Source organism: Cucumis melo, chromosome 1, assembly GCF_025177605.1.
Source record: "Cucumis melo cultivar AY chromosome 1, USDA_Cmelo_AY_1.0, whole genome shotgun sequence".
Lineage (NCBI taxonomy): Eukaryota > Viridiplantae > Streptophyta > Magnoliopsida > Cucurbitales > Cucurbitaceae > Cucumis > Cucumis melo.
Window position 1 is genome coordinate 6,705,740 of NC_066857.1, and position 23,419 is coordinate 6,729,158.

Here is a 23,419-nt window from a genome sequence, read left to right on the forward strand (position 1 = left end):
TATGCGCTAAACTCCTTGTTTAAAGTGCACCAAGCGGCTACATTTCTTTTTGCAATGTCCATTTGATCTAACCAAACTATGAACTTATCATGGAATCCCCATTGATTTCGTTCAAACCATATTTCTACAACTAGTGATTTGGACAAGTTACTCCAAAGTAGTTGTGGCCCCTTTTCATGAGAGGCTTCAAAATAATTTGTCTTACATTAGAGTTGAAATCAAACGCCCAGCTTACTTCCAATAAAGAGAGAAGACTGCCCCAACACTTAGCTAAATATGGACAGGAGAAGAACATATGTTGCAAATCCTCGTCTCCATGCAAGCAAAGAAGGCATACAAATGGCAGAAGCCTACAGTTTGGGAGCTTCCTTTGCATGACACCAAAGAGCAGTTTAGTAACTCAAAAAACATAATCCAAACTAAAATGTTGACTCTTCTAGAGTTGTTGAATCTCCACAAGGCTTTGTAGGTCTCTCTAGTCATCAGAGTAGATGCTAAAAAGTGTTTCACAAGGGATTTGACTGAAAACTTACCAGATGGTTGGCCCACCGAGAAATGTTAAAAGTCCCCACGAAAAAAATGCACCAAAGTTCAAAAGGATAAGTTGAATTCTAGCAAAAAAAATCTTCTCCCTTTAAAATCAATAGCTCCATATACAATTAGACACCCAACAAAAGAACTTACATTGATTCATAATTTTGACCGATAAGTGTAACCAACATCTAAGAATTCCAAGGGAATCACCAAAATTTCAACCCACATGATAAGAATGCCTTCCGATTTTCCAAAAGCCTCCACAAAAATCCAACCAACCTCCTTTGAACTCCATAGGGGCTAAATGAAAAGAAAATTAAGTTCATAACTCAAGGCAACAGGCAGCTATGCCAAGCAGGGATGAAATTTCTAGTAATTGAAAACCACAAGCAGCCACTATAGATGAGAGTTTCGAGGAAATTTGAGAATAAGTAAGAATCACTCACATGCAATGAAATACAGTGCTTCTTTTGTCGAAATAAAGCATTGCAAGCTTCTCAATTATTCCTCAGGAAATGGCTCCACGACAACTGAACCCATAAAAGGATGACCAACTTCCTCACTACTCATACTAACAGTTGAATCATCATCAAAATACGATAAGCAAGACTTCAACAAAGGTGACTCTTCAAGTCAAGTATTGTAAAGGAAGAATGAATGGCAAGTGATCAAGAATGATGCTTCTGCTCCACAGCACTAGGGGTTATAAAACAAATATAAATTTTCTCTAAAGAATTGGCGGATTAGCCGCTTGGTTAACCACCAAACCATCTGACGTTTTTTACCGAGAATAATGGAAAGAAAGATGCGAGGATAAAAGAACTCAAACCACAGGCCTCATAGTCACTAACACATCTGTGTGCTATTTGAGCTATTTTTGGTGAAATGTTGAAAGTTGAACCAATTGAAAAGCCAGTAAACATTTGCGGCCACTGCCTTTATTCTAAGTATAAGGATCCATGAAAACCTTGTAAGCCATTGTATATGAAATCATTGGGTAAAACCCGTTTATGTCAAAACCAGTATTGTCTAAGAAGATTACCATTCATCATCTATCCGTTTCTTATTCACATCTCCCTTTGACTGATCCAATTAGATAATAATGAATAGCTAAAACTTAGTAGCTAAAATAGAGCTAAATGAGCCTAATACCAAGATAAGCATACAATTTAGCTGATTCATCTCTCCCTTCCCTGATCCAATTAGATAATGATGAATAGCTTAAATGTATACCTTTTATTTTCGATTCAAATCCACAAGTTCGTAACGTTTTTCCTTAGTTACAATTTGAATTCTACAATAAAACTCATGTATTTTAAAATAAAGAACTGAAGTATTCAAAAAAGTTTTATGGGATCCAAGATTCTACGGAAGTTGAGGTTTAAATAGGCAGTACCTAAACAGATTCAGCACTTTGCCAGTGACCAACATTAAAAAAAAATCTCAAACATATATTTCTGTATGCAACCCCTGATCTTGGAAGAATTCTAAACCAACGTGTTTCGATCCGAGAAAAAATGGTGGGCAATTTGTAATCAGTGCACAAAAATTTTCATTTCACGATTTTCAAATCCAAAAAAAAAATTAAACATATCCAACAGAAATTATGCTCTTTTTTAATTTATGCGTACGACAGTTGAACAATGGTTGTAGAAGAAATCAACAATTCACCGTCGGTGAAGAGAATATAACCCAATGAAACAAAATAAAGAGCAAATAAAACCTTGGAGATCTGAAAAATGGGCGGCGTCAGGATTGCGATCTCACCAACGGCGCAGGTTGGCGGCTTAACCACTGTATTTCTGAGGGGGGAAAAGAGATAAGAACTCTGACTTCGGATGTGAGATAGTCTGAGAGGGAGAGATAGGTGGAGATTTCGCCAGAATGTAGCTTGCGGTGACAGCTACGGCGAGGCGGGGTGCTGTGGTGGCCGGCTGAACGTAGCGATAGTGTAAGAGGGAGAGATAGGTGGCGATTTCGCCGGAAAATAGCTTGCGGTGGCAGCCACGGCGGGGCGGGGCGGGGTGCGTTGGTGGCCAGTAATGTGAGGGAGGGGGTGGCCGGAAGTGAAATTGAATTTAGAAGAAAATTCGTGGGGAATTGCCAAAAGTAGACAATTTCAACGAGGGGTTTAGGATAATTATAAAAAAAAAAATAGTCTCAGGGATAAATAATTTTGTGAAATGTAAAAATTGACCACTTCCCTTACGGCATGTTTATGCCTCGTATTTGCAAAAGGAACAGAGTATAGAGTGGGTTAAATTGACCTCCTCCCTTGGTGCATGTTTAGCCCACTCATCGTTTTAGGGTCCAGGTTATGAAAACTGGTTTTCATAATCTCTCTTTTTCCTCCTAACTGCTCTCTAATTCTTCTCACTCCTCCTCTCAACAATTCTTGTAATCTTTCTAACTTCCCCTTTCAATTCTTTGTGTACTCCCCCTTTCAATTCTTTGTGATTTTCAACGTAATCCTTTTGTTTCTCCCCGTAATCCTTCTCTTTCTCCATGTAATCCTTCTCTTTCTCCGCATAATCCTTCTTACTTTTCCCTCCTTCTCGTGTCTTTCTCTTTTCTCATCCCTTTATTCTCATCCCTCTTTAAATCTCATATCTACGTGAATGGTTTTCATTGAAGATTGAGTTTCCAGACCTTGCCTCTGAGAAACTCTATCATTGTTCGTCATTGGTTTCGTTGACGACTTCGTTTCAACAGGTTGCCTCTAAAATCCTTCTCTTTCTCCCTCTTTGGTTTTGTTGAATGGTTGGGCTTCCACCCCTTGCCTCTAAAACCCGTCCTTGCATGCTTGAAGAGACTTCTAGGTGAACATGCAAGGATATCTTCTACTTGTATCCCGAAATGCCTGTGAATAGAGAGATGCTACTTCTATTGTGGGATCCGGAGAATTGTAGGGGCATCGACGCCTGAGTAGGGTTGTTGCATGTTCTTCTTAGGTTTGTATCCCAAACATCCCCTTAAAGTCGATAATGAGGTCCTCTTCTGAATTTTCTTATTCATTTTTATGTGTAAAATAATACTTATATGAATCTGTTCTTGGGAACTTTTCTGATCTATGTTTTTTTTTTTTTTTTGAAAAAAATGAAGATTTAAGGGGTTGTTAGGAAGAGAAGACAAAATGGAGGTATTAAATCTCACAAGGAGAACAAGGAGATTCTTGGCGTTATACTTTTTTTTAAAAGGTAATTTATAATACAACAACAAGGAGAACCTCACAACCTAAGTCTAAGGAACTAGAGCAACAAACGCTCAATAACACAGAAAGAACAACAAAAGCACCAAAAGAGGCAACACACACAAAAAAATAAAAAAAACCCATAAAACGGGAAAAAGAAACAACACAAAGAACAAAACCCCACAACCCAAGGACAAGCGGGCAGAAACCAAAAAGATAAAAATCTAAATAAAATCCTGAACATCTTCACCCCACGACACAACACGAGCACGAACATATTTCTGAAGACGACAGCTACCTTCATGCTAGAAAAAATAGATCATAGCACACCAGAGGACATGTCATAGCTTCCTCCTCACACCTTTTTCAATACCCTAACGACAAACCCAAGACAACTCAACATCTCAAAATGGCATTGAGCCTTTAATTACCAAAATAAATTATAAAAAGTTACCATATTTAGTATTTCTCTATCTAATTTAGGTAGTCTAACTAGGGGTGAAAAAAACCGACCCGACCCGATTCGGTTCGGTTTGGGTTGGACCGGTTAGTAACAACAATGTTACTGAACCGAACCGACCCGATTTAATTCGGTTCGGGTCGGGTCGGGTTTAAAATACCCGATTAGGTTAAAATACAGGCGTTTTAATTCATTTCCTCTCCTCTTCGATTCTTCTTCAGTCTTCAGCATTTCGTCTGGCGTCTTCCTCCAAAGTTCAAAAACCATTTTGTTCCATCGTTTGGCGTCCGCATCTACCTCTTCGTCTGCATCAGCGTCGGCATCTATCTCTTCGTGTTCATCGGCGTCGGCATCTCTTTGTCTTCATCACTTCGCCACTCCATCGTCATCGTCTGTAAGTTCCACACTGACCCATATATTGCTTTATCTTTCTGTCTGTCCCTTTCTCCTTATTATCATCTCTTTAATTTTTAAATTACAGCTTGTATCATTTTGGGTTTTTTTCTGTTTATTTGGGGTTATTGTCATCTGGGTTCTTGTTTATGATGGATTATTAGGATGACTTCTTTGTTTTTGCTGATGCAGTCATCGGTATGGGAACATTTTATAAAAGTAGAAGGATGTGATCCTAAATATCCTAGGGCTGCTTGTAAACATTGTGGGGCTTCATATGCTTGTGATTCCAAAAGAAATGGTACCACTAATTTAAAAAGACATTTAGAGAAATGTAAGATGTATGTAAATCCATTGGAAGATAATGTTGAAGGAGAGGGAGATTCTGAAAGTAATTTGATGACTGCATCATTCACTCAAGAAAATTGTAGAAAAATGCTTGCTAGGATGGTTATCTTGGATGAATTGCCATTTAAGTTCGTAGAAAGTGAAGGGTTTCACCAATTTTGTCGGGCATTAAATCCAAAGTTTGTGATTCCATCAAGAGTAACCGTTGCAAAAGATTGTTTTCAAATGTATATGAAGGAGAAAAAAAGTTAAAAAATGCATTAACTCGAAGTGGCCAAAGAGTTTGTTTAACAACGGATACGTGGACTTCTGTGCAAAATATTAATTATATGGTTATAACGGCTCATTTCATTGATGATGATTGGAACTTGCACAAAAGAATTTTGAACTTTTGTCAAGTAGCTAATCATAAAGGAGATACCATAGGTAGAGCCATTGAAAAGTGCTTAGAAGGTTGGGGTATTGATAGGCTCTTTACTGTAACGGTTGATAATGCGAGTTCAAATGATGTAGCCATTGCCTACTTGGTTAAAAAGTTTAAAGGCAGAAATGGGTTGGTGTTGGATGGTGAATTTATTCACATTAGATGTTGTGCTCATATTCTTAATTTAATTGTTAGTGATGCCTTAAAAGATTTGCATGTGTCTATCATTCGAATCAGAAATGCTGTGAAGTATGTTAGGTCATCTCCTGCTAGATTGCAAATATTTAAAGATTTTGCTAAAGAAGATAAGATGTCAACAAAAAATTGTCTTACAATGGATGTTCCGACACGATGGAATTCTACTTTTACTATGTTGGATGGAGCAATTAAGTGTCAAAAGACTTTTGAAAGATTGGAGGAGCATGATCCTAGTTATTTGCCAAAGGATGATATTCCTACTACTGAAGATTGGGATAATGCAAAAGTGTTTGTAAAGTTCCTAAAGACTTTTTCAGAGGTAACAATGAAGTTTTCTGCATCTATGTCTGTGACTTCAAATATATTTTTTCATGAACTTTGTTTGATCCAAGAAATAATTCGTGAATACTCATCGTATGAGAATGCATTATTGAGTTAAATGACATTAAGCATGCAGACAAAATTCAACAAGTATTGGGGTATAACTACAAGTGAGCAGACCAATTTATTATTGTATGTTTCTGTAGTTCTTGACCCTAGGTACAAGCTAGCTTATGTGAATTATTGTTTTAATGAATTTTTGGAGGAAGATTGTGCAAAAATATGGACAAATAAGGTTGAAGAAGCATTTCGTCGATTGTGTGATGATTATTATATGAGAATGTCAAAAGAAAAATATTCACAAACACAATCATGTACACCTATCGAAGGATTTGGCTTTCAAAGTCAAAGTGAAATACCTTCTATCTCATCTAGTGGATCTTACAAGGCACGTGCTACTGTTCATGATAGATTTAAACAAAGTAACAAAACATGTCTAGATGATGCTAAAACAGAGGTGACTCGTTATCTGGATGAGGCTCGTATAGATTGTATGGGCGATGAATATTTAGATTTGCTAACTTGGTGGAAGGTGAATTCCTCTCGATTTAAGATCATTAGCCAAGTAGCTAGGGACATCTACAGTATTCCTATATCAACTGTGCCTTCTGAGTCTGCCTTTAGCACTGGAGGACGGGTGTTAGATTCTTTTCGAAGTTCTTTAACTCCTCAAACTGCAGAGGCACTCATTTGTGCTCAGAATTGGATTCAGTCTAAACCTTTGGATGACATGACTGAAGAAATTGACGGGGCTGAAGAAATTGATGAAGGTAATATTCTTTTTGAAGTACGCATTTAAAATTTTCAATTATCCCATATAAGCTAACTGTTTGTCATTTTGATCTAGAATTCATAAACATAGGAAAGGAGATGGAAGCTGCATTTGAGAATTTGAATAATGACTCTATGGTTTAAATCCCTACTCTCAAATCTTTATTTACATTTTTTTAAAATTATTAACTTATTAAATATCGAATCTTGTTTTTTTAGAGTCTTGAAGCTCAATGATGGAAGCACTTTGGGTTATACGAACAAGGTGGTCTCATGAAGATGTTCATTAATTCATACCTTCCCAATTGTAAACTTTGTTCATTTTAAGATAATAGTTGGATCTTTGTGATTGATTCTAATGTTGCAGGATTATTTTGAACCCTCAAGTCAAATGAGATTTAATGAACTTCTGTTTGCACTTTGCAGTATTATTTTCATTTATCTATTTAGTGCCTTAAAGCTAGTGACATGCTAAACATTAAACTATTGTAGTTTAGTATGTAATCATATATGTAAACTCTTTTCAATTCATTTCCAGCATATCTATTTAGTGCCTTAAAGCTATTGCAGGATCTCTTTCTCTCTCAAGAATTAGACTTTAGAGTTGAGATTTTAAGGTTTCAGAAACAATTTGGTTACTTGCTTGCCCCTAAACATGGATAGATAAGTAAATAACGTCATTTCCTTCTTAAAATTGAAATGAAAATGTTGAGTGCTTTTACCAAATGAAGATTATTATCCAATGTGAATTTTTTAATTACTGCAGAGGAGATAAGTGCTAAGAAGGAAGGAAGGAAGGAAGAAAAAAAAAAAAAGACCCGACCCGACCCATTCGGCCCAACCGGAATGTGGGTCGGGTCGGGTCGGGTCAGGTTTCAGAATCAACCGTACATTTCGGGTCGGGTCGGTTTTGAAGAAAACCCGACCCGACCCGACCCAATTACACCCCTAAGTCTAACTAATTGATTTAGTTACTTTAACCAAACTACCCATAAAACTTTAAAAGTAGCTAAATAACATTTTTTTCTTACAAAAGTTAGTTAATCACAAAATTAAAAATTAGCCAAATTAAGGCAAAAATTTAATCTAACAATTGAATTAATTTTAAATAAGGCCAGGAAAAATTAGGTGGCTACAACCACTGACTAAGATAACGAAGCAGTAGATAAAGTTAGACCCAACATAAACAAACTTGCCCCAAAGACGGACAGAAGACAAATTCGACCCTAAGGCTTACAAATTGATGGCAAAAGCAGGTTATGACTTCACAACTCACACTGATAACTTATAGAAATAGAAGTTATTGTAGCTTTTAGGTAGAATAATGGAGCTATAACGCCCCAAAAAAATTAAGATAATTTTGGAGTTAATTATCTTATTTTTATTTATTTATGTTAAATTTATTTTGCGTTATTTTGAAAAAACTGATTGAGAATTATTTGGTTTTGTGGAAATTGGAATTAGTAAAATATTACCGGATGAATATTTAATTAATTAAAAGATTTGGATTTTGGTGTTATTGAGGATTAAATTAAGTTGTATGTTATTGGTTTTATGTAGAATTGGGGATTTTTATGAAATTGTGATTAATTATATATATAAATATATAATTAATTTATGAAAGGTATATTGGAATTTATGTCCTAAAACTCATAGTTTGTAGCTTAAATTATATTCTATTCAATAAACTGGTTATTGAAATCTTATTAGTGAAAATTGAATATTATAATCTTAAATCCAATAAACTAAGGTCCTTATGCTATCTAGTGTAGAGTTGAACTTTATGCAGAAACATAAATATAAATCAAGTTTGAGTATATCGTCCAAACAGTCTATAGTATATGAATAAGGTTAGACGCTTTAGTACAAACGATGTGATCCTGAATCGTTTATATAGAGACATGGAAGTGAGGGCATCCTATGTAAAGAGTTTACATGTCATGCCCTACCTCAAATGTTCACCTTGTGATTAAATGGAGGGCGTGCCACATACATAGACATTCATCGCGTCCTTCTCCCAAGGTAATGCGTTAAACACCTAGTAAGCGAACAACTCTTTTCTCTTGTCTCTTAGTGAAACTCTTCCATTTGAGCCTTAAGACTTTCACTTCTTTTACAACGGAAACAACTTAAGAAAACAACACACATATGCAACACAACAAAAAATTTGAACAAATTACATATACAAATTACACTTTACTTCGACAAACTAAACCGTATGGTTCAAATTACACTTTAATTCGACAAACTAAACTGTATGGTTTTCTCGCGTCCTTCCTCTTCCACCAAGGTGCAGCCTTTCGTGCCGTGGTGGAAAAGACTTGGCGAAACTCTCTTGGCACTGATACTCAGCCTCTACTTTAGTTACTACCATTTTCTGTTCTTTGTATCTTCAATTGCCTCCCTGACGTAAACACTTCGAGGTCTCTTTCTCTTCCTTACCTCATTTTCCCTTAATTTGGGGCTAGATGACAATTGTCAGGCTTCCTTCCTTAGCTATCCAGGATTCGCATGCCTCTCTTCCTTGTATTGTTGAGGTTTGAGCATTAAGGAGTGACAACCTTACCAATTGATTCTTAAACGTATTACGAGATGCCATGGCTAGCACGCCACACAAGACTACAGAAACACTCTTCCTTCCCTCCTTAACTTGGCTCCGCAGTCTTAGAATTAACTTTTGCATGGCCTCAATGCCTAACAACCTGGGGATGGAAAACATTTAAAACGTAAGTCAAATGAACTTAGTGAGTGAGAGTGTTAAGAAAATGTTTTAGGAAAATCACAAGGAATCCACAATTAAATAAGCAGTAAGTCATAACTTATGAAGTTCGTTATAGCGAACAGTTAGCACATATCGCATAACCACTACAATTCAATAACCATACAATGAGTTACCAACAGTACAACAATCAAAATCGCAAGGTCATTTTGAGACCTGAGGATCTTCCTTTGCTGACCTGGGATTTGCTCTCGCCAGTATCACGTGAGTTACTTGGGATATCTAACAGGGTCTTGCCATATTCACATTCTTAGACCTAGGAGTTACACTCCACCAGCGTCTCATCAGCATCTTTCTCACAGCGAGTGCTACAACGTTATACGCTAGAATCATTTCATAACAAGACCGTTCTGAGACTTAGGAATTTTCCCACACTGACTTGGGATTCGCTCTCGCCAATATCACACAAATTACCCAGGATATCCAATAGCATCTCACCACATCTTTCTCACAACTTGCGCCAACTTGAGAATTCTCCCCTCACTAACCTGGGAGCTCTTGTAGTATCATGGAGTTACTTGGGATATCCAAGAATGTCTCGCCACATCTTTCTCACAACTCACTCTGAGTTGGGAATTATTCCCTTACTAACTTAGGATTCACTCACGGTAGTATCACACGAGTTACTTGGGATCCGTCCAGCCTCCTGCGATAGATCAAGACACAACATACAACACAGTATCACTGGTTACTCATAACATAGATCAACACAATCAATAATGCATTTTGTAATCATCAATACATAGAGAAAGAATACTCAACATGCATCATGTATAAACACTACTTCTCAGAACAAAGGTCAACTAGTGGTTTAGAAATCATATTCGAAACAACTTACCACTACTTAGAAAACACATTTTTCCATCTTTTATAGAATACTCAGGTTTATGGAAACTGTCACACCCCGGTCTAAGTTTTCCCCTCTAACCTAGAACGTGGTGTGAATCTACTCCTTAAACTCATTCCTTTCATTTATAGGATTTGTAAAATCTTTTTCAAGAAAATTCTATAAAAATTTCGGTAGAACCTCTCCTAAAATATGGATTAACCAAACCTGTAAAAGGGAAGATTTTTTTTTTCTTTTGCACTTCTATATAATTTTATATAACTTCAAAACTCCACAACACAAAACAAGTGTGTCTCACCTCATACTTATCCAGACAGTTTCAAGGTTTCAGTAAAGTTCAGAATTTGACTAAAATTACATACAAAATGATTTCGTTCTAAAGAGGGATCTCCTATACAAGTTCTTGGCCTCACTCTCGCTACATCTAATCACTCCATGATGCATTACAAAAAAAAATAACTACAAACATACAAAAGAATAATGGACATCTACGACTGATAACGAGAGATCAATCAACGCTTGGCCTTTGTTCACTACCTGGGGGGGGGGGGGAAAGAAAAACATTTAACTGTAAGTCGAATACTTAGTGAGTGGCAAGTTTCTTAAATATAAAGCTCATAAAACATGCTTAAAGAGAAAAATTATAAATATGCATTAGAAGTATAATATTTGTGAAAAGCGTCATTAACTCATACCCATTAGTCCATCAACAAACCTGTAATTCATATAACCATGGCAAGGCATCTAAGGATATGGCCAAAAATAGCTCGCACATGATAAAGCATCATGCGACCAAAACTAGCTCACGCATCCGTAGTACCCACCATGATATCAACCGTCAACCAATCGAACCAACCATGATAGCATACTAAGTATACAACCCAGGAATAGCTCACACGTGCTCCATATCCACAAGGAAACACACGGCCAAACGAAGCTCACGCACACTTAGCAACTACCATAGTAACTACATATCGCTCCTATGTGCACATAGAGCCACCCAACCATGGGGTAAGCTAGGCCCAAAGCCATATCACAATCCTCCATCCATGTCCTCACCTAGGCTCAGGTTCTCAGATCTCCGGTCACGGCCTCTTTCAGCCCTAGAATCCTCTGACAACCGTAGCTGACGCTACGGAAACACATTCACGTAGCCTTTAGGGTAATCACCAACATTTACCATAAGCATCGGTTTAGTATAATTCAAAACAAAGTATAAACTAAAAACTTGAAACATGATTTTATAAAAATCAAGGCATACACATTCTCAAAATCATAATGAGTAAACATATCGTTTAAGTATTAATGGAAACAAGGACTTTAAACCCGTTTTTATCAACTTTGAATTATGAATATTTTTGAAATCTCAATGTATAAACTCATTGTTTAAACAATAACGAAAACGTGGTCATGGTTTAGATCATGGCAGTTTCCAAGCAATGTCAAGAGATAACGTATATATGTATAAAGAAAGCTAAAAAAAATAAACCACTCATAGTTAGTAACTCGATCCCCCGGGGTTATACGCTTTCTCCACTTCAATTTGGCCTGAAACAACGATTAGGGTCTATTAATTATCTTCAAAAGGGAGACGACACAACAATCTTCAACATACTTTATAAGGCCAAAATCAAACTTGTTTTAGTTCCTAAGGTTCTTAAATTCTCAAAATTTTCCAGATTCGCAACATGAACTTCAAATGATCATAACTCTTTCAATACTTAACCGAAATGAGTGTTCTTTATGTCAAAATCTTTATTTTGATGTCCTCTATAATTTATATGAAGGAAGGAAAATACGATTCCCAATGGATTGCTACAGAATTGGCCCAAAACAGAGAGTGTTCAAAAACAGAGTCTTCTACTATCCTCTAACTTGTTTATGAAATTAAGCTTACTTCCAATCATATTTAGCTTACAATTTCTTCATAAAAGTTGTAGTACATTGAATAAGCTTTCCAACCATATCCAATAGAGATCCTAACTCTATTTCTACACTTCTAACTAGTCAACACAACATCGTCTTCGCAGATTCATGCACGAAACCTGAAATCTGTCTTCTCTTTCTATTTTCAACCTTTAACCTTCAATTCTAGGAAAAATCCAATAAAATTATTCCAAAACTTCCCAAAGACTTAACAAAGCACCCATAACTTCAACGGAGAGCACTTTAACTACCCTCAAATTTCAAATTAAGCATCTGACATCACATCTACTCAAGAACTTAGCAAAGTAATCTAATTTCAAAGAAATCGCTCCAATAGCATTCAACTATCGAATCCTAGCATCCATAAACCATGGTTTGTTTAATATTGGCACCAATAATTAAAGGATTCGAAAGACCCATTTAATAAAGCTTAGAATCTTACACAAGTTGTGCCAAGAACGCCCAATTTGAGTTTTTGAATGACTGTACAGTGGTAAAAATTCCTCTAACAATCAAATCCAATTCCAAAATCAAACTACCCACGAAAACTATGGCTTTGAACACCTGCGTCTGGCCGGAAATGAGCGGTGAGTTAAACCACATAAGGAGTGGCCGTCGTCCGATTAGATGGACGGCCGACGGTGGCAGATCTAGCATTGGCAAGCCAAGGCGCTCCAATCACGCGAGGGAGAGATGCAAGGCGGTGGCTGGGTTCCGTCGACGTGCAACCGTCGTCCGTCGAGTCACACGTCATGAGGGATGTTGATGGAGGCGTCGGCTAGAGGAGAAATGGTGAGCAAAAGAAGAATTGGGAGAGGAAGAGAGATGGTCGATCAAGAAGGGTGAGGAAGGAGAAGAAGAAGAAGAAGTTAATTTTATTTTTATCGCCACATCTTTCTCACAACTCACTCTGAGTTGGGAATTATTCCCTTACTAACTTAGGATTCACTCACGGTAGTATCACACGAGTTACTTGGGATCCGTCCAGCCTTCTGCGATAGATCAAGCCACAACATACAACACAGTATCACTGGTTACTCATAACATAGATCAACACAATCAATAATGCATTTTGTAATCATCAACACAGAGAAAGAATACTCAACATGCATCATGTATAAACACTACTTCTCAGAACAAAGGTCAACTAGTGGTTTAGAAATCATATTCGAAACAACTTACCACTACTTAGAAAACACATTTTTCCATCTTTTATAGAATACTCAGGTTTATGGAAACATTTACTCTCTTCACCTTACTTTTAGAAATTGTTCACAAAAATGGATCTTAATAGTCACAAAAGTAAGATTAATAAAACATACTTGATCATTTAAAAAAGGATAATAAAATACGTTCATTTCTTTCAAACAATGCTCATAAAACAAAACACTATAATGTTATTCATAATACGTATGTAAATCATTTTTCACACTTACAAGCTATTGCTTGAGTAACTGGAAACTGTGCTTAAATACAAATTTTAAAAACAATGTGTCACTCACACAAAATACTTAGCCTTGGCTTCTCCCTTTCTGGTTTCCAGCTTTCTCTTTTTATCCGACGACTAGAGGATCCGTCCATCTAGCATTCGAAACTTTCTCATTTTTTCCTTATCGGGACAATCTACACTTTTTTTTTGGAAAAAATGCCATTTTTTTGGCTTTCCGACCCTATTTATAAAGATCTCACATCCAAGGGTCACTTTTATGCCTTACACGTGTCGTCTTAGCACGCACCGTGTTATGCTACCAATCCAAGCTTGACGCGTTGCTTATCCATTAGCGGTAATTTGACTTTTCCTTGAGACACACGCATTATCTCATTGGGAAGCCAAACTATTAATTGTCCCACTATTCCTATTCTTTTTTCGAAGAAGCTACCGTCGTCTCTTTTCCACAGCGAGTTTCATGTCGCTTGACAAGACATTTACGTCCTCGTCTCAATCTTTTGGGTATCGATACTTCTCGCAATATCCTACTAGTGCCTCACTCAACGCATTACCTTTCTCGCCGTATATTCCTATCGTGTTACTCACCTTCATGCGATAAAGTCCTTTAGCTAATGCTTTTCTCTTTGCGTCGCCTGCTTTCTTTCGCATCATTTCTTACGGGATGTCTCAAGCCTTACCCAATAACTTTCCAACAAAGCTTTCCCTAACAGGACGTCTTTTTTAAATAAGGGCCTTACATTACATAAAACTAGAACTATTAAATAGTCACTTTAAGTTATAACACCGTTGATTGTATAAAATTGTCTATTTCGATTATTGATAACCTATGTAACTTAACCTTAATCTTGAGCTAACTATGAACATTTATTCAAATAAAATGATCATTAGATTTGCATAGGTGAAGGCAGCTCAACAACGTTGGCTCAATAAGCATCTGGTTAAGATTGAGTGGATGACTATGGACATAAGGTGCAAGATGGAATTTACTCCTATCTGCTTTAAGGTTAGTAGATAGGTTATTCCCTTAAGGACCGAATCCAAATCTTGTACAAGGGACCCCACCGGGATTCAATTTATATCGAACCTAAAACTAATTGTTTAATAGTGGATCGGTGGGACTTAAGGAGCAAGATGTAATCTCTGGAGTAAAATGGTATTTTGACCTAACCAAGGTTACAAACAACCTGTGAAGGACTAACTTACTGATCATGGTTATATCAGATGGACACAAATATATGTATAGTGAAGGGTGTACAACTACGAGGCTTTAGTGGAATGACCTGTTAGTTAACGAATGTTGATTGGCTTCAATTAGGTAAAGAGAGAGAAACTGACGAGTATATGTGATATAGCCTTCAGCTATCAGTTTAAGATAGAGCTTTATGTTTAAATGTGATTTGAATTTCGAAAAATTGTAAAAATAGTATTCAAAAGCTCAAAATCGATGAAAGGATCAAAATTGTAAAAAGTCAAAATGTTGACTTTTGACTTTGAAAAGTCAAACTTTGATCGTATTTATATTTAAATGTGATTTGAATTTCTAAAAATGAATGCGGATTCATGCTCGGAAGGTCAAAATTTGTCAAGATGGACATAATGGTAAAAAGTCAAAATGTTAACTGTTGACTTGAAAAAGTCAAAGTTTAACTTTTAAATGGTCAAATGACTATATTGCCATTGGACTAAAGTTAGTGGAAAAATCCAATATTTTGTTGGATAATCCCACTAACACTTAGTGGCATAAGTGGCTACATGAGATGTAGTATCTAGCCCACTAAGTTCCACTAATAGTTAGTAGAATGTTAGGCGTTAAGATTTTATAAACTCATTACATGTTTTTTTTCATGTAAATAAGTTATAAAAAAGCTTCATTTCAAAGGGGAAAATACTTTTGGTATTTTTGATATTTTTTTACTTTAAAAAATTATACCAAATTATTTTCTCTCTCAAATTCTAAACTTAAAAAAAAAAAAAAAACATTCCTCCAAATTCCATCTATCTCCCTCTTAATTCCTTCACAAATTGGGTCCCACAACTCGGTTCTAAGTCTGAAGAATAACGGGTCAACTCTAGTGGTCGTCTTGGGTTCGTGATTGTGAGGAGATTATGAGGATTAGGAAATCTTCAAAGGTACATTTCTTATTTATCCTAATTTCATTTAATTAGGATATTGTATGCATGTTATTGTTTAGATATAATTAGAGTAAACTTGATCCGTATTTCCGCTACACATTAGAAGTTGGATATTTAATTTAGGAAAAATATAATGATAAAGTAATTGTTGAAGGATAATCATTTGGAGAAAAAAATAATTATTTAATTGGGGAAAGAGAAAAGTTCAGTATTTTGAGAGAATTAAATGAAGAGAGAGGTTGGTTTGATTGGGTTTAATGGAGAAATGAGAAGGAAAAGGAAAGAATAATGAGTTTTATTATTACTTTGTTGGTTATTTAAGATTAGGGTTTCTTTAGGAGTGGTGAAAATTAAAAAAAGAAAAAAAAAAAAAGAAAATTCATATCTTCTTCTTCAACCTAGTCATCGACGCCCTCAATATGCGTCTCCAACCGTCATGACTCCTTTAATCGACTATAAGCTCCTCTGAGCGACAACGATCGTCCGACAAAGTCGACGAGCCCTCAGTTGAGCCCCATGCGTCGAGTATTTATAAGGTCGAACTAAATTTGTGTCGTTTGTCCTTCGGCCACGAAGTAATTCGCGCCATTGTTAATCCTTCAACCATGAAGCAGTCGAGTCGCTGTCTCCTTACCGCGTTGGATGCCACCCACATCCTCTGAGTCGTCGCCTCTCTCACCAGAGTTTGGTTGTTGAGTTTTAGATGGGTGTTTTGAATGGGTTTTGATGTGGGTATTTTTGTACATCCATTAAAATGGTGTAAAAGATAAATATTTTGGAAATAAAGTTTACGTTTGAGTTAACTTTGGGTTTTTGCCTAACCTTGGAGGTGAATTTGGAACATTTTGATTTAAATTGGGTTTTTTCCTCAAATTAGATTGTAAAGAGGGTTTTTTATCTGCATTTTGGGTAAGTTTGGAAAGCTAAGCTAAATAATTGTATGAATATGGGTTGACAAAATTATTAATTTAATTTTGTTTATGTTTAGGTTGGGTTTGAACTAATTTGCATCTAAGAAATTTTAGCTAATCTTGAGGTAAGAGATTCTATTACTGAACCTTCGAACTAAATTTAAAAGATTGAATGTATATAACAATTATGCATTGATGGTAGCTAAAATGCATAGTTGATTTATGGATTCCATGCTTTAAGGAATGTTATGTCTTATTGACTGTTATGATTGATGATTCAGATCATGTTTATGTTGTGTGTTACTTGCTTTTGGACTATAGTGTGTTTGTTAACTTTAGTTCTTAGGCTTTATACCCCACATGTATTGTGTTCCTCCCTATGGGATCACTCAAACGACTAGGAGTGTTCCTACGAGACCACTCATACGATTAGGGGTGTACCTACGGATCACATGCATTGTTTGGGGTCAGTTATACTATGTTCATACGGGATCACTCGCATGACTAGGGGTGTTCTGATGGGATCACTCACACGATTAGGGGTGTACCTACGAATCATATACATGATTAGAAGTGTGTACCTATGGATCACATGCACGACTAGGGGTGTTACTACGAGATGACTCGCATGATTAGGGGTGTTCGTAGGTCTCACTCACCCAGGTGTGCTCCATTGGACACATAATATATTATTACATTCCTAATGGAAAGTTGACATATCACATAGGGGGACCAGTAGTAGGTCCCTTACTGGGTATATTTTTATATATTTACTATTTTTCTACGTTTAATATTTCACGCAAAAGGTAAAAGATTTGAAAAGTTGGCGATCGGCAGGAAGGGCCCGTGAAATGCCATATGAGGACCTCATTTTACTTCTACCTTTTCTTTACCGGTTTTTAGCATTTTGATTGTCAGACATTTTATTTAAATTTTTATCTTATTTATTTATCCTTATTTTCTTTAAAATTGTTAGAACCCCCGAGTCATGTTTTCATACTATTTTTACCGTGTTTGTCAATTTTATGTTTTTTGAACATTTATTTGATATTAATTTTATAAGAATTTTAGTTTTTCTCTTCTAAAGAAAGTGTTTTTTGTTATTTGTCTTTTGAGTAATGACCTTAGTTTAGTTTAAGAGTTTGGGTCATTACAAAAACCTTAACGCATGAAAAAGGAAGAAAACATGTAGTGAAATAGATAAAATATCTTGGTTGCACGTTAGGAAATACAAAAGAGCTTTATGCCTGTTGATCGCATTTTTCATGTGTTTATGCAAGTTTTTTAGGCGAACAAAGAAGAGTAGTCAGCGACAAAACATTAAGCGAGGAGACAACTCGACCAAAAAGAGTTGATGCAAATGTCAAAAAAGGATGAAAAGGACGTCTGTGACACAAAGCATCTTTATTTAAAGGATTATGAAGTCAGACGATGTTACGTCTTGTCAATCCCCACCTATAAATATAGGCTACGTCTTCAAGAAGAGGTGTGTGAAAATCCAACGGAGAGCAAGCTCTTTCAACCTTCATTCTCTTCCTTTGTTTTAGGTGAGAGCTTAGAACAGAGATAGAGAATTCAACTTTCACTTCCCCTCAGTGTAAAAGGCACAAATCAAAGCCAATGAGTATGAGAAATTATACTCAGCGGTCACCTCATTTCCTTGTAATCTAAACTCCATGGTCGACAGGTCTAAACATTAGTTATAAATGCAATACATTTCTACTTTTGCTCACTTATTTTCTTATCTCACCATTTCATTTACGTTTACATAATTGTGGGTAAATATTGTAAGGAGTAGTTAATGCTAGGGAATCTGAATGTCTGCTTTATTTGTCTTGTTTAGTTAAATGCAGACATTAATGGTGGTGAAAGGGTTGTAGCGATGCAATCTTATCGTCGAGCTTATCCTTAGTACACATATCATAAATGCGAGTGTGTGCGGCGAAGGCACCGAAAGGTTGCTCACCTTAATATAGGAGAGGTTGATTTTAGAACGCATGATTGACCTATTAGGATCGCTAATTCGTGTGTTCGACCATGACTTATCCAGAAAACCTCTATCTCCGCTTTCACTTGGACAAGAGAGAGGAAAACTTGTACTCAAAACGATAAATCAATGAAGTTAACAATGCGTAGGTAGGATTGTGTTCCTTTTATTGCATGATCCTAGCTTAGTACCCAACTCCAGTTACATACTTAGAGCGTAACATAACATGTTCATGAATTGATATTGTAGTTACACAACAAACCATATGTCGAGTTCAAAAGCTTAAAAGTTTATGAACAACCTAGCTCTCCTTAACCCAAAAGAAGCTTTTACGAGAAGGACGTGCTATACCCGTATCAAGAAAAGTACTTGGATACAAGTCACTAGAGCTTATGCATATAACTAGAAAGGGGAATGAAAGAGTGGTTGACAACAGTCATATAACTATAGAGAAGTTGGATAATATGAAAGAAAAAGGAAGCGATAGTCAGAGAACCTCGACGTTCAATCGAATTAGACCACCCATTTTCATGTGCCCTAGTATTTGAAAGACAAAGCATGACGGAGGCAGAAAGAGAAAGTCACCGGTCAATGCTTAGCCTTAGCTAATGTTTAGCATTTTGAAGGCTAACTACGCTGTGTAAAAAAGAAAAAAAACACATGTTAGGTCTCGGGGACTACAAAACCATCAACCTTTGAAAGGCTAGATATGACTAATAAGAAAAATGTACAAGTGCCCCGTGCACCAATTTTCAATCGTCTTAGGTATAGATGACCACATATCAACACTAATTCTAGCATAGGTATAAATAAGAAGGAATCAAAATCTCCCGTGTCTGTTTGATGTTGCATTAAGCATAAAAGCATCAAGAATTGCCCCAGTAAGAAGTTTCCTTGAGGCAAAGGGAGAGGGAGAAACTCAAAGTTCCTTCCCGAATGAAAAGAAAAATCTTTGTTACTCTCAATACAAGCCAAGACTCATTGAAGGTGAAAAGACATGATGTTATACTATGTAATCTTGAAAAGGAAGGCTTAGAATTGGGAGAAGGTGAAACTTCATGCCATTATATCACCATCATTGAAGAATGAAAGATTGAAACTCCTAAAGAAGACACGGAAGATGGCCAACAAAGTTTAGAATATAGTGGTCTTTCTATCGTAGATGAACTAATGAATCTTGGCCAATCCATCCTTACCTTAATCGAATGCCTTGGCTTAGTTGAGCCTTTTCTTTTGCCTGAGAAAGATGAGACAAAGGGCGTACAAGGTCTTCTTCTTGTAGAGTGAAGCAAAGGAGTGTGAAAGAAACCGAGAAAAGCCTTTTCATTAATTGCCTTGGGACTACTTTTCAAGAACTAATCCTGCAACTAGAACAGGTCACATCTTCTCACTCTCTTATAAAGAACTCATATACCAAAGAAAGCCTACATCTACCAACTCCCCTGCCCCTAAGACTAAGGCTTCTTCCCTTGCTTAGGGTACTTCTTCCTCTAACCCTTGCTGTCGAAATAGAACTTCTCAGGATATCCACTTTCTAAATGGGTGCGCTTGACTTTGTATTCTTGATTTTTGATATTGAATAACTGATCCCGTTTAATAAGAAAAAGTGGAGAGTCTGCTTTGTCTTCTCGGAGGCTTCCGATGAAAACAATTTATCTTAAAGTTTCTGGATGTAGAATAATGATTCGAGCATAATTTGAGTGGAATTCATGATCCAACCGACTTTTAGGAATATGTAGGATGAAAGTAGCGGAGGCCTCTAAAATTAAGGCCCTTTTTATGTTTCGCAAATTCTTTGAGCCTTCTGTTTCTTTTCCATTCCCTAGTGGATAGTCGGATTGACGGTTTTCTTTTGATTTTCATGCTTCTTATATCCTCTTATTCCTTTTTCAAATTTCAAACTACAGGTGAATATGGAACAAGTTCTTATGAATTTCTGAATCCTTCGAACGGAGGACCCATCAAAAGATTAATATGGTAGAATAAACAAGTCCTTCGCAAGAGGCTTAAAGAATTTAAGAAGGAAGGACTTCTATGAAATCAGTGGAATTTTAAGTGGAACAAAGGTGTAAAAGGAGTCAGAAATTCATATGAACCTTCAAGATGCGAAGTAGCTCGACAGGAGAGATGCAAAGAATTTGCGAGAAGTTGAGAAGAAACCTTAATTCTCAAATTCTTGGCGCATTTGTTTATGACCAGTTTTCATTTGGGTTCAAAATGGACTACCGGTAGGGTCAAATCTTCGAATGCTTTGGGTTCAAGCAAGAAAAGTGTGAGCTAGGAGACGCTCACTGACTTCTTTCGGCACAAGTAGTTGTGCTTTCCTATCGTGATTCCAAGGCTAAAAGAATGACCTTTCACTCTATTTATAGGTCAAAATAAGTGAAGACACATGTTAATACCATTTTGTCTTTCTCATAACGTTATGAGTGATTCGATATCAGAGATGAGGCATGAAACCAGAGAAAAACTTCAAGCACCAGATTCGGCACGAGAAGAAATGACTCAAGATTGTAGTCGAATCTAGTTTCCAAACCTGGCTGGGAGGACTCGACCGACTGGTGGGCTTTCTTCCCCTTTTTCTATTCTCTTTCACATAATGACCTTGTAAGTCAAAGCTTGTTTTCTTACCTCGTGTGAATAAGAAACCACTCAAACGAGTATTTACATAAATCATTAAGTCAATAAATAGAGAAAGGCTATCAGAATCGAGCCGATGATCGTCGCATTACAAATGCGCAAGACTCAGACCTCTGAGTTAAACGAACATTGGGACAAAAAGAAGATATTTTGAAAGAACCTCCTTAGTGACAGACTCCATGGTTCACCTTGTTTTGCCGCTCTGTGGGATGCCTTCTTTCTGAGTTCTCATCCTTATTTGAGCGAGTTTTCGCCCCATTGTATGATTTTCATCAATATTCCAATACTATGGTGAGATGGCACCCTCGATTGGGGCATGAAAAACTAGTTTTATTCTGAAAGTAGATTGATGACTTTTCCTGCTCAAATTAAAAAACTAATGATTCTTTATAAAAGGTGTACTTTAAGAATAAGGAGCAATCAATATTCTTTGATCCTCTCCTTTTTAGTTGAGCTACTTCGTACCTTTCAGTCGAGTTATTTCATAACCTTCAGACTGGTTTCCATCAACTTATCGATATGAAGAAGTGGTGGGACAAGGTCGATGTAATTGAGGGAGACTCTCTCTCTTTCGGTATCTTTATATTCTAAGCTGAGTGAACGAGAGCAAGAAAAGAATACATGAACAAGCGGGTCAGGCCCATATGCAGCAGAGTTGGTTTATGTACGAGGGTAGAACTAAACCAATTAAGGAATAAAGGGAAGAAAGTGCAAATTAGAGTGGTCCAATGTCCTTCTATGAAATTAGTGGAATGAACAAGTCAAACTAAACTACGAAAGACGAGTAGTCTTGTGGGAATATAAAAGATGTAATTAGCTTTTCAACTCCTATGGAGCCTTGTTCATTGATCTCTTATCTTTTGTCTCATCCGTCCTTTGGACTTACGACTTTCTCTTTGTTTCTTTTTTGAACTCAAACCTACTCAGAAGTCTTTAAGGAAGAGAACTCGTCCTCGCTCTTTGTCTTTCCTATAACCTCTTATTCTACTATTTTGAACATTTGAAAATCCTCCATAGTTTTCTAGACTAAGAAAAAATGGGGAGGCTCACAGAATGATCGAAGAAGTGGGAGACTTTTGAGTAGTTTCAATAAAGGGTAAAGGAAGAAAAGGAGGACAAAACCTTTGTTCATTGAGGCCTCCTACGTCCTCTAGAAGTTCTATTCGAAACCTTGGTCTAATAGTCTCGTTAACGCTTTCTAATCTACTTTCTCTCCAAGTAAATTCTCTAGATCTTCTCTGCTTTAATTCTAATAAGCTATCTTCGCCTCCAGCATCGGGGAAGTTTTTTACCAAGATTAACGGTTCACTTCTAGACACTCTCTTTTCATAGAAAAAGGATATGGTTTCACCCTGGTCCACAAGCTCTCGATCTTTATCTATAAGGTGTTAAGTAAACTGATTTAAATTAGCCCAAGCCAAGGGGAAGGTTAGATGATGGAAATCCGACTGAGATTAAACTAACTGCTGCCATTAAGATAGAAGAAAGTTTTTGACTTAGCTCTACTTTTGTTGAAGGCACAAGCGCTCCTATTTCATCATTTCTCAAATTCTTTGAACCTTCGTTAAGATCAATGAGGTTTGAAGGATCAAAGAATTTTAGAAGTATGATCAAAGTGACTGAATAGGTTCATATTCCATTTCATGATTCCATCGGAGGCTAAATTCATATTCGTTCGAGATTTCCACTAAAAAATTCTTTGGTCTCAACTATTGTTTTTTAGCCGAAGGACTTGTTAATGGAATTGATTGTAGTAGGCAAAAGACTTGTTCATTCTACCATATTAATCTTTTGTTACCGCATCTTAAGTCCTTTTCACATTACCACTCTTGGTCCCTAATTTATATGTACCTTCACCATCTTCTACAGGTATTAATCTGCCTTCTCGTCTCGACCGCCCTAATCTACAAGTGTATTAGTTGAGGACCTCAGCTTCCATTATTCCACAGCTTGAGTAGGTGAAGTTAAAATGAGAGGTTGAATCAGACCCCCCGACTCTATCCTTAGAGCTTGTTGGACTGATTTATGGCCTAGAAGGCTTTGAGTA

General features: G+C 36.6%; 3 protein-coding genes across 5 annotated transcripts in view; 2 read left to right on the forward strand and 1 right to left on the reverse strand.

Moving 5' to 3' along the window:
• Positions 1-2,805, reverse strand: part of LOC103500085 (vacuolar protein sorting-associated protein 51 homolog) — a 42,282-nt gene extending 39,477 nt beyond the window's left edge. For 2 of the 3 annotated variants that reach the window (XM_008463283.3, XM_008463282.3), the window contains exon 1: positions 2,258-2,797. The gene's annotated coding sequence lies outside the window, so the exon portion shown is untranslated. Of the gene's footprint in view, positions 1-2,257 lie in introns of all 3 variants that reach the window. The other variant, XM_051086063.1, reaches the window with a different exon arrangement.
• A 1,970-nt stretch (positions 2,806-4,775) lies between these two features.
• Positions 4,776-7,008, forward strand: LOC127149849 (zinc finger BED domain-containing protein RICESLEEPER 2-like). Its single transcript, XM_051086075.1, has 3 exons — positions 4,776-6,698; positions 6,776-6,837; positions 6,919-7,008. Exons 1-3 carry the CDS (start codon positions 5,987-5,989, stop codon positions 6,934-6,936), a joined length of 792 nt encoding a protein of 263 aa, XP_050942032.1. The 5' UTR covers positions 4,776-5,986; the 3' UTR covers positions 6,937-7,008.
• LOC127150029 (zinc finger BED domain-containing protein RICESLEEPER 2-like) lies at positions 4,917-5,986 on the forward strand. The gene is made up of 2 exons (XM_051086736.1): positions 4,917-5,152; positions 5,305-5,986. The coding sequence occupies exons 1-2, from the start codon at positions 4,917-4,919 to the stop codon at positions 5,984-5,986; spliced, it is 918 nt and encodes a 305-aa protein (XP_050942693.1).
• Positions 7,009-23,419: the final 16,411 nt, after the last annotated feature.